The sequence below is a fragment of the Echinococcus granulosus genome (genome assembly GCF_000524195.1).
Source record: "Echinococcus granulosus chromosome Unknown EG_S00035, whole genome shotgun sequence".
Classification (NCBI taxonomy): Eukaryota; Metazoa; Platyhelminthes; class Cestoda; order Cyclophyllidea; family Taeniidae; genus Echinococcus; species Echinococcus granulosus.
The window spans coordinates 519,824-535,858 of record NW_020170415.1 but is presented as its reverse complement, the minus strand read 5'-3'; the positions used below and the strand labels follow the sequence as shown (position 1 = coordinate 535,858).

The window sequence follows — 16,035 nt, the reverse complement described above, 5'->3', positions numbered from 1 at the left end:
TGTACAAAATACTGGAAAACCAATTCCAGTTTCGTTTAAAGAATCGGTATCTCCATCGTTCTGCAAATCCTCCAAGGCTTTCGGTGTACTGGCGGTTGATTGTTTGGCCTTCTAGGGCATGTCCACAGCCTCATTTACTCAGTCATGATCTAACTGGGCTTCAATGACGTGTTTATTGAAGAGGTGAGGTGATCCCAACATCTTATTTGTCAAATGGCAGATGCTTTGGATTGACTAAATGTCATCCCGCTATCTGAACGTTACGTTAGATTGATCAAAAAAAAAGTTTCTAAAAATCTCAAGCATGTTTTTTATCAAACCTTACAAATCTTTCATTTCCTATCTAAGTGAATTTACCGACGATTAGCAGTAGCTATTTCAGAAAGACAAAACTGCAATTTCTACTACTGGAGAAACACCAGCATCCTATGCGGATTCTTTTTTATTTCAAAGGTGTAGGAAAAATTTGTCCAATACATGTAGCGTCCTGGGCCTTTCCCTGAAGTCGAAGCAGGTGATAGCACCTGGACAGAATATATATTGTCGAAGTACGGTAGGGCTTGGGGAGGGAGGCTATCGGCAAGGCCCGTGGGCCATGCCGCCCGGCGGAGGCACAAAGGCGGAGCCCTCAGTGGCCCGTTACCAAAATCAGGATTTAAACAAACACTTGAGTTTTGCATCATCACTCTTTTCTGTTTCGTCAGCCATCACAACGCAGTCGGTGTTGTGAGAAAAATACCCATGAACCGCTCGCACCAGTCATCGAATTTGCATACAGCTGAGAAGACGGCTAACTGCAACGTTACTAATCTCTCTTGGCAATTTCGCTGAATCCAAAGTTTTGTCCTGTTTGGGAACTGTATTTGAGAAGGGTGAAATATGCTGCTCATCATGTATGCCCATCGCTAGTTGTAAGAATACCGCCAACAAAAGCAGCACAATCTAATAAAGGATGGGGTTTTAAATACTTTCTGGAGGATAGGGTTTCGCATCTGTTCTCCCTTGTCCCTTTGTTCTCACTCCGGTACTGCCTATCCATGCATCTATCAGGGTTCTATCCAGCTAGCAGAGAGGTGGAGGAGATATCGCATGTTCATTTCATTGACACCTTTATGCAGGTAGCGTAAACAGCTCCGTGACGAACTTTTCCAGGCGGTTCATGGGCACAGCTAGTGTCACTTTCGTTTTTAATAATACGAAGCTGGGGTGGACGCCGAAGGTGTACATCATTTTCAGCCCTTCTGTTGGGAGTCGTCACAGATTCGCCCATCTATATCACATGCACTTCTTCTGACACGTTAAGTTTTAGCATTTGGGGTTAATAATAGGGGGTAGTTGTCGGTTGGGATCGAGTTTGCTTTCCGATGCCACTAATGTTAGTGCTCCAAGACTTTCCTGAAAACGAAACAAGACGCACACAAGGGCCTGGGGTTACCGACATAGCCCGGAGGCCAGGTCTTCCGGCAAGGAAGCAATGGTGGAAGCCTCAGTGACCCGGTGCCAAAACCGGGAGTCAAAAAAACAACCATAGTATTACGCACATTATGCCTGAACTTTTATGCATTGTCAAAATTAATTAAAGCGTAATTTTTTTAGACCGGATAAACTAATCCGATAGTATCACCCAAACACGTTTTGATCGTTTTGGTGGTTCAACAAATGCTGCGACAATATTTTAGAATGAGCTTTTAAGACCAGCTGTAACTGCAGTCAGTGAAAATAATATTATTTTTCCGCACACAGATTAAGGAAAACTTTCGGACCCGGATTGTTTTTTTGACAATTCCCTTTCTCGATCAGTGCACAGCCTTTTACTCGCAATTGATAAGTAGTAACTACCGTCTCGGAGGGTAGACGTGGCCTTACTCTACCATGGGGAGATTATCCTATGGTCCTCTTTAGCTGTTTGGGACTTTGCAGTCTATTTTTTCCATTGAAATGATGAGTTTTGGGGGTACCCAAAAGGCGATGGGAATCAAGCAACTCCTGTTATTCCCATTGTGCCTAGAATTGCACGTGTTTTGATATTGTAAAAGCAAAAGCGAATTCCGGCAATAATTTGAGCGTAGGTAGAAGTTGTAGCCTTTGAGGGATCATTCCACTGCTGGGATTACACTTTTACTGGTTGCAAAAGGAAGACCAGTTAGCTATAAGACCAACAATTATTAAACAATTACGTATTTTTTGCCTGACATCAGAGCAACTAACACTCGTTTATGGAGGTCATTGCTTTCAAGTTATGTTGCCAAAATATGCATAATGACAAATGACTGTCTAAACACGCATAAACACCGATTACGCGTTGCCTTTGTGCCAGACGTGCATCGCTGCGAACCCTGTGACCCAGCTGACCCGCTGCACCCGGAGTTGGCCAATAAATGTGTCACTGGAGGAATTGTATTTCATTCGTTATTATTGTAGAATACAACCCACAGTGTATGTGGATGGGAGTTGAAGTTTCGCACGTCTGTGAATGGGACGCGAGTGTGCCCTACCATCCGCGATGCTGCCCCTTGCACACCCAGAAACTACGCAGTCACATACCGTCGGGATACCCTTGTGATTCCTCAGGCACGCATCTTCAACGATTCCTCAATATCCCTCTCCCGTGATGGTCGCTTAATTGCCGCTTTTGCTGTTCCACATGGTAATCAACAGAACCCGGACTCTCTTCAGGTAGACATTCGAATCTTATGCCCTACCGTCTCCATCCCTGGCTTTCTAAACGCATCTGTCTTTTTATTTGGGGTAGGTGCAAGACAGTACAGTAGCAGTGTATTGGGCGGAGCCCGTGAGTCGTCGGGGCCACTGCATCTTCGCGGTCAGCACGGTGCCACCCGCTGAACCCGTGTGCCTTCACTTCTCGCCTTCTGGTAGTTTTCTTGTCGTTGGAACAGCTAACTCACCCCTCGCTGTTACCCATCACGTCCCAGCTATGGTGCAGCAGTACAACGCAATGTTTGCTAGAATAATCAACTACGAGAGCCCCGCACTGGCATACATCTATGCGATCGACAGAAAGCGAAAGGATTCGGTGGAACAGAGCACTCGAGTGAAGGAGGTGTTCCGATTCGACCCACCAGATTTCATGAAGTCACCCTATGGTTTTACGCCAATGTCGTTAAATACAATTCTATGGCACTGTGGTGGCATTGCTTATGGCACCACAAGGGGGCTCATAGTGATGATGGAGCCCCGTCTGCAGAACGACTTGAAGGACGCATCCTCAAAAGATCACTTCTAGAGCATTCCTGATGTGTAGATAGATCCTATTTATTGGTGTTATGCTTTTCAGTGAAAATGACTAGTGAGCAAAAACCGGTATTTTTTGTATTTTTGTGTAGTGATTTGGTATTTTATTTCAATAAATGTCTATACAAGCTGCACTTCAGGGAGGACTCGAGGCGGTACATTGATGACAGTGACCAATTAACTCTACGTAATACTTTGATGACTACGCTGCAATCGACGCAGAAATAGTTGAGCTGTATTTTTAACTAAGTTGGCCTTTTCAGACTCAACAGACTGTACTCCGACTTGGCGACAAGGCTCTCTGGCCACGTCTATAGCCTCCTTCCCTTACTGTTGATTAATAGCAAACGCCCCTCAAGGCTGACACGGTCTGCTACAACCTTACGGTAGATTTGGGTTAGCACAACAGAAACCGAAAAGCAGCAACCAGTAGAAAGTGGATTTTGCTGAAAATGCCAGGTTTGGGGATTAGAACTATTTAGCAAAAAATTCAGCTCTTTAAATTCCAAAAGACCAACCTTCCTATTCCTCACAAGTTGTAGAGGACTGGTGTCCAGGCAGTTCTTCTACATTTTAGAAGTTAAGTCCTTGATTTGATACGATTATTTGGCAGAAATACAATGCAAACAGGTATAAACAATATAAAAATATAGGAAATTAATTTAATACGTTGGAACGGCCGATGCGGAAGAGTGAATAAGAGGGCGCCGGATCTGACACAGATGAAGAAGGCGACTATTGAGAGGTTTTTTGCTTTTTTGAAATCTGATTAACTACACGATCTCTTCGTAGTCTACAAGTTGTGCTTCTGCTATGTGGCTTGACCCTTCGGCCAAGTCCGTAATCTTTACGATCTGTACATTAAATGAAATCATCTTTTACATTAATAACGCCTCGCTACGACTTCAGAAATGGCTTGGAGCGAAAGAGAGCACACCAATTCAGCCAAAAAGGGAACTTACGAATAGAAATTTCCGGATGAATGCTCTGGCATACCAAATTTCTATAGAAGCCCTGACGGGCCACAGCAGTGGGACAGGCTAAACACTAGTATCACATTCAAAAGTCTGCGCTGACAGACAAAGTGCCGCCTGAGGCGATATTAATTCGCAGAGCAGCAGACCACCACAGTATGATTTAAGGAAATTGCTATTTTGAAATCATAAAGGCTAGTAAGAAAAATAGAAGAGCTCCAAGGTTAAACCACCTGAAATTGCATTATATGATGCTATATTCATTTTAGTCCTAGTACCTTTGAAGATGTATACAACTATTGAACATATTTACCAATTTTTTTTACGCTTTTTAATTAAAACTTGCCATATGTTATTCGGTAAACACCACGTATTGTTTTTGTTGCATTGATATTAAAATTAGGAAATATAGCTAGCTTACTCCAAATTAATTATTCTTTAATTCCTTTTTAGCTGTTAGACTACAGAAAATATTGGTCTCAATAACAGATATAGGTGATGGCGGGATTTCAACTGGCGATTTAAATACCCTTGGTAGGGGAAAGTCACTCAGTGAACACGACTCTCTTTCTGGAACGGATCTCGTTTGAGCAGTCTAATAGCCCTAAGGTAATGAAGGTCATGGCAAAAGAGATAGGTGTCTCAGAACAGCTTATTTTCCTTACTAGCATTATAAACATTGCTATTTTTGTCTGGTGGTAAAGTGTGTTGTAAATTTAAAGTCGAATGTTTTTGCGTCATTTTCTTTTTAGACAACAATGATTACGCGCAATAGGAATCGACGGGGGACCACTTCGGTAGGTTTTTATTCTGGAATTTTTGGTTTAATGCTACTTTTGGAAATTCTATTGTTACGTCTTCCTATTTCAGAACGACGAGAATGCCAACGCTCAAGGAAAAGTTATCGGGAGGATTTTGAATACGAGGTCTAGGGCTGTTCTTAGTGAGATAGAAAATCTAAATCTTGCCGAACTTCCTGATAAGGTAGCTAGGCCGTCTGATCAACATTCCAAGTGTTGCTTAGACGCCTGTGCAATTGAGACCCTACGACTGCTAAAGAGGAATGCACGTCACTTGTCTCCGCAGATGCGTGATAATTTCTTCCGATTTTACAAGCAAAGGTCGGAAATTCGGGCGGAGTGTTTGCGGGCAAATGCCTCATATTTCTTGAGTCTTGATAACAAGCTCATTCTAAAGGACAGGCGCATAGATGATGCTAATCAGCGCTCTTTTGACTACCTTCAGAATATCGAATTCTTGGTATATCCTTTGCCGGCGTCGTTCTTGTCTGATTGTGTGGATTTGACTCCACGAATGAGACATATTCTCGTGAACTGGATGGTTCAAGTACATCGGGGCTACAGGCTCAGTACTGAGACTTTGTTTCTTGCACTTCGTTTGCTGGATAGATACATATACGTAAGTTCAAGTGATCAGATTTAATCCTTGTTTTCTAGAAATCCGCAAACCAGGTTTCGAGACAGGTTTTTCAATTACTAGGAGTAACGGCACTCTTTATCGCTTCCAAATTTGAGGAGGTGTTCCCACCTGACGTAGGCGATTACTCCTCCATAACGGAGGGCTGTTTCGACTCGTCAGACATTGCTGTGTGTGAGCAAATGATTCTCCATGGGATGGATTTTCTTGTTAATATCCCTTGCCCCCTCGTTATTCTTGCGTCGCCTCTCGAAATCATTAGAGGTGGACAGTCTGGTGCACAACCTCTCTAAGTACTTCCTTGAATTAGCTTTTCAAGAGTATGAGCTAGCGCACCTTCCTGCCAACTTCCTCTCCACAGTTTCAATCTGTTTGGCACTAGCCGTAACAAAAAATACATACATCATCGATGACGTGTGGGATCCCAAGTTGTCCTACCTCAGTGGGTACGGCATAGACGATGTGCGAGAACCCCTTCAAATGCTTGCGAGGGCTGTGCTGCGTCAAAGCGTACCTTCAAAGTACCGGGTTAGGTGTCTCATCTGTGCTTATATTCTCCCTTTAGGCTACTTATGATAAGTATTGCGCAGATGACCTATTTCAAAGGGTTGCTGCTATGCCGGAATTGGAATCCCGTACTATGCTGATGTTGAGCGGTACTTCCTTCTAAACGCTTCAAAGTATTTTATTCCCTGGACAATTAAACTTCTGTTTCCTATTGACCGGAATAAATTTTTGAAACGATTTGGTGGTTGTGTTGGCCATTCAAGACCCATCGATGTAACATCCATGTATTGATAATAAATCTTGATGCCCCTGTTTGGAGTGATGACTTGAGTGTTGTCCATGGCTGGGATGGTTCTATTAATTTAGCAACACAGCCTCCGGGCATGACGTTTTTGCGGCATTGATCTCGCCACGATCTGAGCTCTCCCTCGAGCCTCAGGTGTCGATCTGGTAGGGCATTGGTTGTCATCAGGACTGACGTTCCTGCGTCACCCCTCTGGCTCGGTCCCCCCTCGACTAACCGAGGAGGGATCGTGCTCGCTGTGATTGATACTAGTCGGCACGTGGGTTTCTCCCGGGTGATCACGCTTTGTTGTGGAGGGGTCAGAAGACGTGATGGGGGTAGGACGTGCTTTTGTCTGGTCATGGGTTGCCATGATAGTTCGGTGGACCGATTAAAGAAAAATCTTTGGGCCTGCCATAGTGTGGTGAAGGGTATAACACCTGTAAAACTGTTTGCGGAGTAGTGGCGAAATTGCTCGAGGCGCATTGTGGTATGAATTGGCGTTGAATTTCGGATGTTCATAGCCATCTAGATGGGCTAAGGGCGTTTCTTACTTAGGTAGGTCCCCTTAGATTCGCACCGGCAAATTGTGCCTGGGAGGTTGGACTGCAAATTTCCCTTGGCAGCTGAGCTAGAGGCCAGCTGTCGACAAACTGATCATGATGGAGGTAAAGTCGCTAAACCATCCCGTGTCTCGGCATCCATTACTCGATACTGCTTTTGAACAGTCGGCTTGACCTCAGGTGCTGTAGTTGAACTCCAGCCCGCTGACTAATGCCTCACCACCTTGACCCCAATTAAGTATGTGCATAACACGGGATGGAGTACGTAAATAAGCAATGGCCTACTTAATCATGAACCCAGCTTGACACCGCAAGCTCACTTGCTGGGCGAACCAGTTGCGAGATGTCCATTCGCCGCCACTCGCCTTGTGACTAAAGCAAGTGTGTGACAGGAAAATCTGGTGTGTCGTACTGGCACGCGTCGTGTAGGTCGGATCAGTGCCTTGGTTTGGAAAAGTGACAGTGGGTTGGGGACATTAGTCACCACCGTGAGTCACTGCAGCGTGTGCATTAGTCATCCGGATTGTGGTGTTGGCGACTGGGTGGGGTGGTCAGTCCACACTACAGCTGTTTGGCCAGAACTTCAACAAAATCATGATCAAAAAGAAAATTGACTAAGTTTGGCGGATGTCGCTCTTCCTTGAGGAAAAAGTGATGTGTTTGATGAGGTGCCACGTGAGAGACGCCTCTGCAGTGCTCCCCACCCCCTCCCGCCATTCAAACGATTTGATCGCAACAGCTGAAGTAAATCTACTGACTGGGACCACCGCCCAGTGCATCATGCTGCTTGAATGAGTTGCCAACGTCCAAAAGTGAGGCAGCGATAGTCGGTTTTGGCTACCATACGACATGTCAAAGTGCTCGCTTAATTAAAGCGCGACGGTTACAAAAACATCGATTTCTGGTAGCGGGTCATCATGGAGGAGAGAATGGATGTGGAAACACTTCCATCACCTCGCCTCTGTTAGGCAGATTGCCCGCCACTCAGGGAAAAAAAGTACAAGAATACGAATGGTGACGGTAGTTATGGCCCGGGACAGCTTCATCTAAGCTTATGCGTTAACAGGGTGACAAATGCATAAAGCAGAGCTAATAATTTCATTGAGGAAACCTAACCTCAGAGCTAGATATAAAATGTTAAATTGGTGCTACTGAGCTATAAAAGTAGGAACAGAAATTTGTACTTACCGTTTCATCCACTCCTGCCGAATCCGATTCATCCATGCATCGCGTGTCCATGGCTCCAATCATTTCACAACTATTCTAACATTTCACCATCGATTCCGTATGCAATCATAAACCCGTCCACCATGTAGGCATCCCACCTCGTAGGTGTTCGTGTTGAAGGTATCCAACTCGTAGGCAATCCAGTTTGTATACACCCAATTCGTAAGTGTTGCAGCGTAGGCATTCACGTCACAGGCACTTGGGAGACGTCTTTAGTTGCACCTTTATTCCTAATTTTAACGATTTGATCACAGCGGTTTAAGTATATCCAGTGAGTACTAAATTTGTGTAAGCCAATATGCCCCTTAGGTGTGTTGTCACTATCCAAATGCAAGGCAACGACGATCATTTCTCGCCTAATAAAAGTGCAAAGGTTACTAAAATGTTTATTTCCAACTGCGGGTCATAGGGGAGTCGAGAATGAATGCAGAAACATTGCCATCATCTCGCCTCTGTTAAGCAAATTTTTCGCCACTCAGGACAAAAAGTCACAGAAATGCCAAAGACCGCGTTGGTTCTGGATCAGTATGGTTGTGTCTAATCTAATGCATTAATTTACAGGGTGACAAGTGAATAAAAGGGAGCAAGTAGTTTTATTAAGGAGATCTAACATCGAAGTTAAATATAAAGTGTCAAATTATTGCTACTGAAGCATAAAAGTAGAAACAAAAAATTGTACTTATTGATTTTATCTACCCTACTCCCAACCCAACTATTCATCCGCCTCTCCTTTTCCACTTTTTACAATGATACCGTGTTGGTTAGTTGAATTTAGTAACATCAGCGATCCGTTTTCCTTTCATTTTTAATATGCGAATTTTCGTAACTTAATTGGTTTGTCCTATTGCTGTTGTTTTCAATTGCACGCCGGAACTCTTTTCTATTTTAGGCAAGTTTCTATGGTTAGCTGCATTAGAATTAGCGGTCGTGATGGCTAGGTGGTTAAATGGGTTTCTGTTGTCTTATCAGAAATTCAGTGTTTTATGCTGTTTAGACGGGTTCTAATACAATGAGAAAAAGAATCTGTTTAAATGAGAAGTTTCTTTAATGCGTGTTAACAGATATGTCTTGGCTTGACCTACACAAATACGTCTGTTTGAGAAGATTAGACGTCCGTCAATCGTGATACATCAATAAATAGATAGACGAATTGAGGTAGAAAGGTAGATGGAGTGGCAGACAATGGAAATAAAAAAATCTAGTGGTTTGGAAAATCTATCACATTCTCTATGGGTGAATTTGCGGACTTTTCCGGAAAAGGTCCATTAATATTTATACTTGGACACATTTTCAAATGAGTTGATCTTACGTGATGTGATGGTGGTATTGGATGGGTCACTGAGGCCACTGAACGTAAATGGGTATTATTGCACAATCGTCAGTGGTTTGTTTCCTTTTGCTTTTAATCCATCCTCTTCGGTTGAGACTTGGTTGACCAGTCCTACCGTTGCTACTGTCAAGTGTACGCCATCCGTTACGCTTCTTCCATCACAACGTAGTTGGTGCTGTAGGAGATCCACCGACTAGCTGATCGTGCCAGTCATTGGATTTCCGTGCAACTGAGAAGGTATTTGACTACAACGCCACTGACCACAACTGCCACTCTACTGCATCTGGAGTTTCGTTCTGTTTGGGAACTAAAATTGAGGGACTCAGGTATGTGCTGGCTATCATACATGACCGTAGCTAGACGTAGAAACACTGGCCCAAAAGGAGTTGTTTAGCAAAGGACGAAGTTTGTCATCGTTCTGTGAAGATGGGATTCCGCATTCATCCCCCTTGCCAACTAATTCTCTCTTGGGATCTCTTCAGCTATGTCTATCTTGACTCCATCTAACTTGTGAAGAAGTGAAGGAGGTATCGCATGTTTACTTCCTTGACATCTTTCATACAGGTACCGCAAATAGCTCAGGAACGAGCATTTTAGACAGTGTAGCTTCGCTTATTAATGGCAATCCTGCAGAACATGGGACTCAGGTATTTATCGGGGATAGACTTCTTCTTTTAAGACTTGGTTGACAAATCCTATCGTTGCTACTGCCAACCGCACGACGTTCGTTTCGCGTCTGTTATTACAATATAGTTGATGATGAAAAGAGACTCCCACAGGCCGACCGCGGTAGTCATCGAATTCGCAATCAGAAGAGGTATTTGACCTCAAACCACTGATCGCTCTTAAAAATATCTCTGCATCAGGAGTTTTATCTTGTATGGGAACTGGTTTAGGGCCATCATGTATGACTCTAGCTAGCCGTAGAAGCATTGGCCTAAAAGCAGTGCTGTAACAAAGGACGAATCGAACAGTGTTCTGTGTGAATGGAATTTCGCATTCATTCCTCCTTGCTAATCAGTTATCTCTTCAGACTTGCGCAGCCACATCTCTCTGTGTTCTATCCAACTCGTAGGGAAGTGGTGGAGGTATGGCATGTTTGATCACTAATTCCTTCACGCAGGTAATGCAGGCAGTTGGGTGACAAACTGTCCCGCATAGTTCACGGCTAGTGTCGCTTCATTTGTTGATGTCTTTTCTGGCGGACATGGGCCCTGGGTAGTTGCTGAAGATAGATGTCTTCTTTTGAGACTTGGTTGACTAGTCCTATCGTTGCTACTGTCAGTTTCATGCTATCCGTTCTGCGTCTCCCATCGCAACGTAGTCGATGTTGTAAGGATACACCCACTAGCCGAGGGCGGTCGTCATCGAATTTCTAGGCAGCTGAGGAGATATTTGACTGCCACGCCACTGATCACAATTGGCTATTCTACTGCATCTAAAGTTTCGTCCTCTTCAAGAAATGATTCGAAGCTATCACGCCTGACCGTAGCTGGTTGTAGAAACACTGCCCCAACAGCAGTCACATAGCGAAGGGCGAGGTTTGTCATTAGTTCTTTGGGGATAGGATCCCGCATTTATTCCTCTTTGCTATTCTGTTCTCTCTTCAGATCTGGTCAGCTGCATTGCTCTGGATTCTATCCAGCTAGTAGGGAAAAGGAGGAGGCATCGTAAGTGCTCACTACACTGACATCTTCGTCCAGGTAGCAGATAGATCTATAACTAATTGTTCCACATGGTTCACGGCTAGTGTGGCTTTAGTTGGTATTAGCATTCCTGCAGAACACGGGTTTGGGATGGCTATTGAAGAGAGACATTATTTTGAACCCCTATATTAGGGGATATCACCGATTCTTCCTTCCACCCCGCTAAGGTACACTACCTTGCAGTAGAAATCGTAAAAGCCATCCAAAGAGTTCATTTTTTCCTGCAGTTTCATTCAATTATGCCATATTAACTCGTCACAGAAATCCGACTTTTCATACAGTTCATCAAGCCAGTAATTTTCTTTCTTAATTCTCCTTAATGTGCTGTCTTGCGTGCTCTCAGGCCAGGAAATACTTCGATTCGGAGCTGAAAGCAAGACAAAGTGTTCTGTGGCAGTGCATAAACTGTACGGCAGCCAATATGAGATATAAAACAGGAAAATTGGGGCAAGCAAATTCAAAAACTCACTTTCCGCAGCCCAATCGATTTCCACGTGGAGCCTCCAGATGGAATTGGCAGAGCTCGCACGGCTAACGGGACCTCTGACACCAATTCCAACGAGGAAGTTCCATTTTCTGACAAGTTATTGGACCTAAAATGCAAAAAAAATTCATTCAATGGCGGATGAATTCGTTGACCGCCTCAAAGAATGGATAATGGCCATTAGCAGCCGGACCACAAAGCAATAAATGGTAGATCAGAACAAGCCTGTAACAATTCACGATGGGTCCAGGCCAGTTTTTCATGTTTTTTTCTGTAATAATTTCTGTAAGAATGGAAGAGCACCTTTGTATGTAATCCGGAGTAGCGAAATTAGTTTGACAGCAAATGTACTCACCCAGCAAATTGTAAACGGGAAATGCAATACAACGCTGGGTTTATGTAAACAAGCTACAAGTATCAAATTATGTTCTTTTTTGAAGTGATGAACCCTTTTTCAGGATTTCCAAGCAATTAGTTATTTTGTATAGATGAAAAAAGTAAAATAATACTGTGATTATGAGTGGAACTCCTCCTTTAGGATTTGCGACCACTTGAGATTCCACTTTTGTACTTTTACAGGGTAGCATGGCCCGAGAAACATGCTGGTAGCCCCCTCCAACCCTTCTCCACGCCGGTAAAATATATTTGGCTTTGGTATTATGTCTTCTTTTGTCCTCAGGAAAGTCGTTTCGTACTACACTGGTAGAGGAGGCGAACAAACCCAATTTTCTAGGATTGTTACCCTCATTTTTAGTCTTAAGTGCTCTACTATGGCGTGATGAAACGCCGTGTGTTGCAGATGGGAGAGTCTGCAACATCTTTCAACAGAATATTTGAAAGTAGCGTCTCAATTCGGTGTATATTTTAGTTACGGTATTCTGCAGCAGTGCTAACTACAAGTGAAGCCGCACTAGCATGGACATGAACCGTCTGAAAACGTTTGTGAGGGAGGAATCTGAGATACCGGTACGAATACATCAATTAAGTTAACTCGCGATACCTCCTCTACCACCTAACTAGAACCCAAATAAATGTTGGCTCGAAAGCAATGATGTGAGAACAAGGTGGAGTGCTGGAACAGACGCGAAACCTAGTTCTCCCCACAGACTTATTTTAGACCCGTCCATTATGAGATGACTCTGCTTTTAGGCCAGTGTTCTTGCGACACGTGATGGCCTACACAATGACCCTTTCCAACGCATTTGTCAAACAAGATAAAACATGAGATACAGTAGAATTGCCATGAGAGATCAGTGACTTTGAAATTAGATGCCTTCTCGGTTGAGCCCTAACTCTACGACTAGCACGGTTGGTTAGTGGGTATTGTTCTAACAGCACATACTACATTGTTATGGACGATGTGGGAGGTTGACCCAGGGAACGACCGAAGACGACGCTCCAAAGAGGGAAGCGGCTTAATTATGCTGAAATTATCTATTCAGCCTTCGGCTTTGGTAACAGGACACCGAGAGCCCCGCCTACGTACCTTAGTTGAGCTAAGCCGGTAGCCCCCAGCCCTTACGTACACCGGCAATAAATTTCCTACCCGATGACTGAATCCTTGTTCACCCATTCCATCGCGTGCATAGTTCATCCTACCTATGGTGCTGACGACTAGATGAGCTTGTTTGTCGACTTCACAAATGGTTAATAAAAAGGCCTCAAAAGTCATGGCTAAGGAGAAAAAAAATGGCAAATCTGACAAACATTCCTTTTAGTTAGGGCAAAAGTTGCGTTTGATGGTTAACCACCCAAAGTATGTCTGCAAGAGGGTCTCCCACATTCAAATGATCTGACCAGAACAGTTGAAGCAAATCCGCGGGCTGAGACGTTTGTGTAAGCCGGCATGCCTCCTGGGAGAGTTCCCAACGTCCAAACCGATAGGAAACACTTCCATCATCTGCACCTCAATAAAGCTGATGTTCCACAACTTGAAGAAAAAAAGCACAGGATTGCAAAATACAACATTGGCTATGGATTGGGAAAATTGCATCTAAATTTACGATATAATTTAAAGGGTTATAAATGAGGCTGGTACTTACAACCTTGCAAATTAAATTTAGCACGAAAAATCATCTCAGTTCTACATATGAAGGGTCAAATTATTGGTGCAGAAACATACCAGAAAGAGTAAAGCTTGTATCAACTGTATCCGTCAGAGCCACTTGATTCCCTACATCCAATTATCCCATATCCATCGTTTCAGTCAACCATTCACTCATACATCCTTTCATGCATCCTTTCTAGTGTTCATTTATTAATCTATCCATCGAACTAAACCGGTGTTTGAGGGAAAAATTATAGCTTGCCTGGTATAGAAGAATAACAGCCTTTAATCTTGATAAAAAGGCATATAGTGGGGCTGAAATACACAGTTATTTGGTGAAGCGCTCACCTTTCTCCCAGCTAAAGCTATGGACTCCTTTGAAAATGACCTCTTAACATGAAAACATGGACATATTTTTGAATGGGTTGATCTTGCGAAAAGTGACGGGGTAATGCCGGTGCCATTGGGTGGGTCGTTAAGGCCACGCACCACGCATACTTCAAGTGGAGGCGTTTGTGGTTCTTTTTGACAGGGAATCGGTCCAGCCCCTTAGTTTGACAAAGGAGAACCGGAATTTTTCTGCTTTCGATGAATAGACGCCTGCCAGTCTTGACGGATTGGTAATCTAACTAAAATACATGACAATTTGGTGAAGCTTTCAACTTTTGCATGCATAAAGGTATGGATACCTTGACACTCTTGACACAAATACAAGTACACTTTCAAATGAGTTGATTTTACAAAGTGTGACCAGGTAATGGTGGCATTATGGGGTGGGTCATTGAGGCCATGCCCTATGAATGTTCAAATGGAGGTATTTGAAGTGCCTTTTGACAGGGATTTGATCCAACGTCTTATGTAGTGTGACGAAACAATGATCATAATATTGAGGGGTCATTGTGGTTACATGCCATGAATTTGCAAATGTAAGGTATTCGGCAGTACGTTTCTTTCCGCCTTTGATCTTAATGATCTTCTACGACTTTGTCAACCACTTTTGTCGTTGTTATTAGTCAATTGTACACCGTCCGTCCGTCCATCCATCCATCTACTTAAGGAACATTGTAACTGTTCACTATTCCTACAAATGCCTTCAATTATGCCGCGTCAACCCAGCATGGAAATCTACATTTTCGTGTAGTTAAACAAGAACAACTATAGCAATTTTCGTACCTACTTCCTCCCTATGCGGCGTCTTGTGTGTTGTCACGAATTAAAGTGCTCTGATCCAAATGAAGAGTAGGGCACGGTCTTCTGTGACAGTGAATAAACTGTGCAACCGCCTACGTGGGCAACAAAATGCGGAGTTTGGAGCAGGCAAATTCAAAAAGTCACATCTGACAGCTTAGTCAATACTCGCGTGGAGGTGAAAGACAAAATTTACACGTCACAGACAATTAGGGAGGCCCCCGAGACCAATTACAGTAGAGCAATATTTTCTTACAACTTCCTGAATCTAAAAGTCAAAAAATTCAAACAAATACCCGCAAATGTCGAATTTTAAGAGTCAAAATGTGAATGGATATGTAAGCAGTTTAAAGGAAATGAGAACACAATTACGGCTCAAAACCACAAAACAGTGGGGAAGAGATTAGGGCGAAGCAATTATAGCGCCCTGAGACTTCCCCGAAGACGACAGAAGACATGATGCCTGGATTGAATATGTATATTTGATATACAGCAGGGATTAGAAACACTGGCGCGGCCCAGAGGCTAGCCGACCCGACGAAGGTGCAGCGGCCAAGATACCAAGTGGTCCTGTTACAAAACCGAGGGTTAAACAAACACCCAACGTTTTAAATCTAAGCTGGCAGAGAGCAAAATTTTAGAGGAATGTGGGCCTACCTGTGAAGTTAACCTACGGTGGTGTGCACTGCAACAATTACCGTTTACTTATATTTTATTTCAAATTATTTTTTCCTGACGAAATAATCCATTTCAAGGATTGTTACACAGTCAAAATATACTTATCTAAAGAAAATTAAAATATTAATTTGGATTTAATTTACTCGTTTTTTGGTTTGCAACCAATGAGGTTTCGCCGTTGTACTGCCGCTGGGGGGAAGGCGCAAAATTCTGGCCTTTCGCCAGCAGCCCCCGGACCTTTTGCATGTCTGCACTACAGAATCGGTCCTAGCATTGCGTCTACATTCGTCTTTAAGGTAGTGCCAGGGCTCTAAATTGGTGGCAGCGGAAATTGAACCCTTAATTTTAGCCAGTAAAAG

At 43.5% G+C, this 16,035-nt stretch overlaps 2 protein-coding genes across 2 annotated transcripts in view; both read left to right on the top strand. All coding sequences in view use genetic code 11, as the record gives it.

Annotated features, from left to right (window-relative positions):
* EGR_05082 (Activating molecule in BECN1-regulated autophagy protein) overlaps window positions 1-3,244 on the top strand; it is a gene marked incomplete at both ends in the record, with an annotated part of 8,570 nt that extends 5,326 nt beyond the window's left edge. Inside the window, 2 exons of the mRNA XM_024494331.1 lie at window positions 2,422-2,676; window positions 2,753-3,244. Coding sequence (XP_024351280.1) covers window positions 2,422-2,676; window positions 2,753-3,244 — 747 coding nt within the window. The remainder of the gene's footprint in view (window positions 1-2,421; window positions 2,677-2,752) is intronic.
* A 1,740-nt stretch (window positions 3,245-4,984) lies between these two features.
* On the top strand, window positions 4,985-7,177 carry EGR_05081 (G2/mitotic-specific cyclin-B2; the record flags this gene model as incomplete). The annotated part of the gene is made up of 6 exons (XM_024494330.1): window positions 4,985-5,023; window positions 5,097-5,645; window positions 5,684-5,893; window positions 5,928-6,191; window positions 6,229-6,319; window positions 7,080-7,177. 6 exons carry the CDS (start codon window positions 4,985-4,987, stop codon window positions 7,175-7,177), a joined length of 1,251 nt encoding a protein of 416 aa, XP_024351279.1.
* Window positions 7,178-16,035: the final 8,858 nt, after the last annotated feature.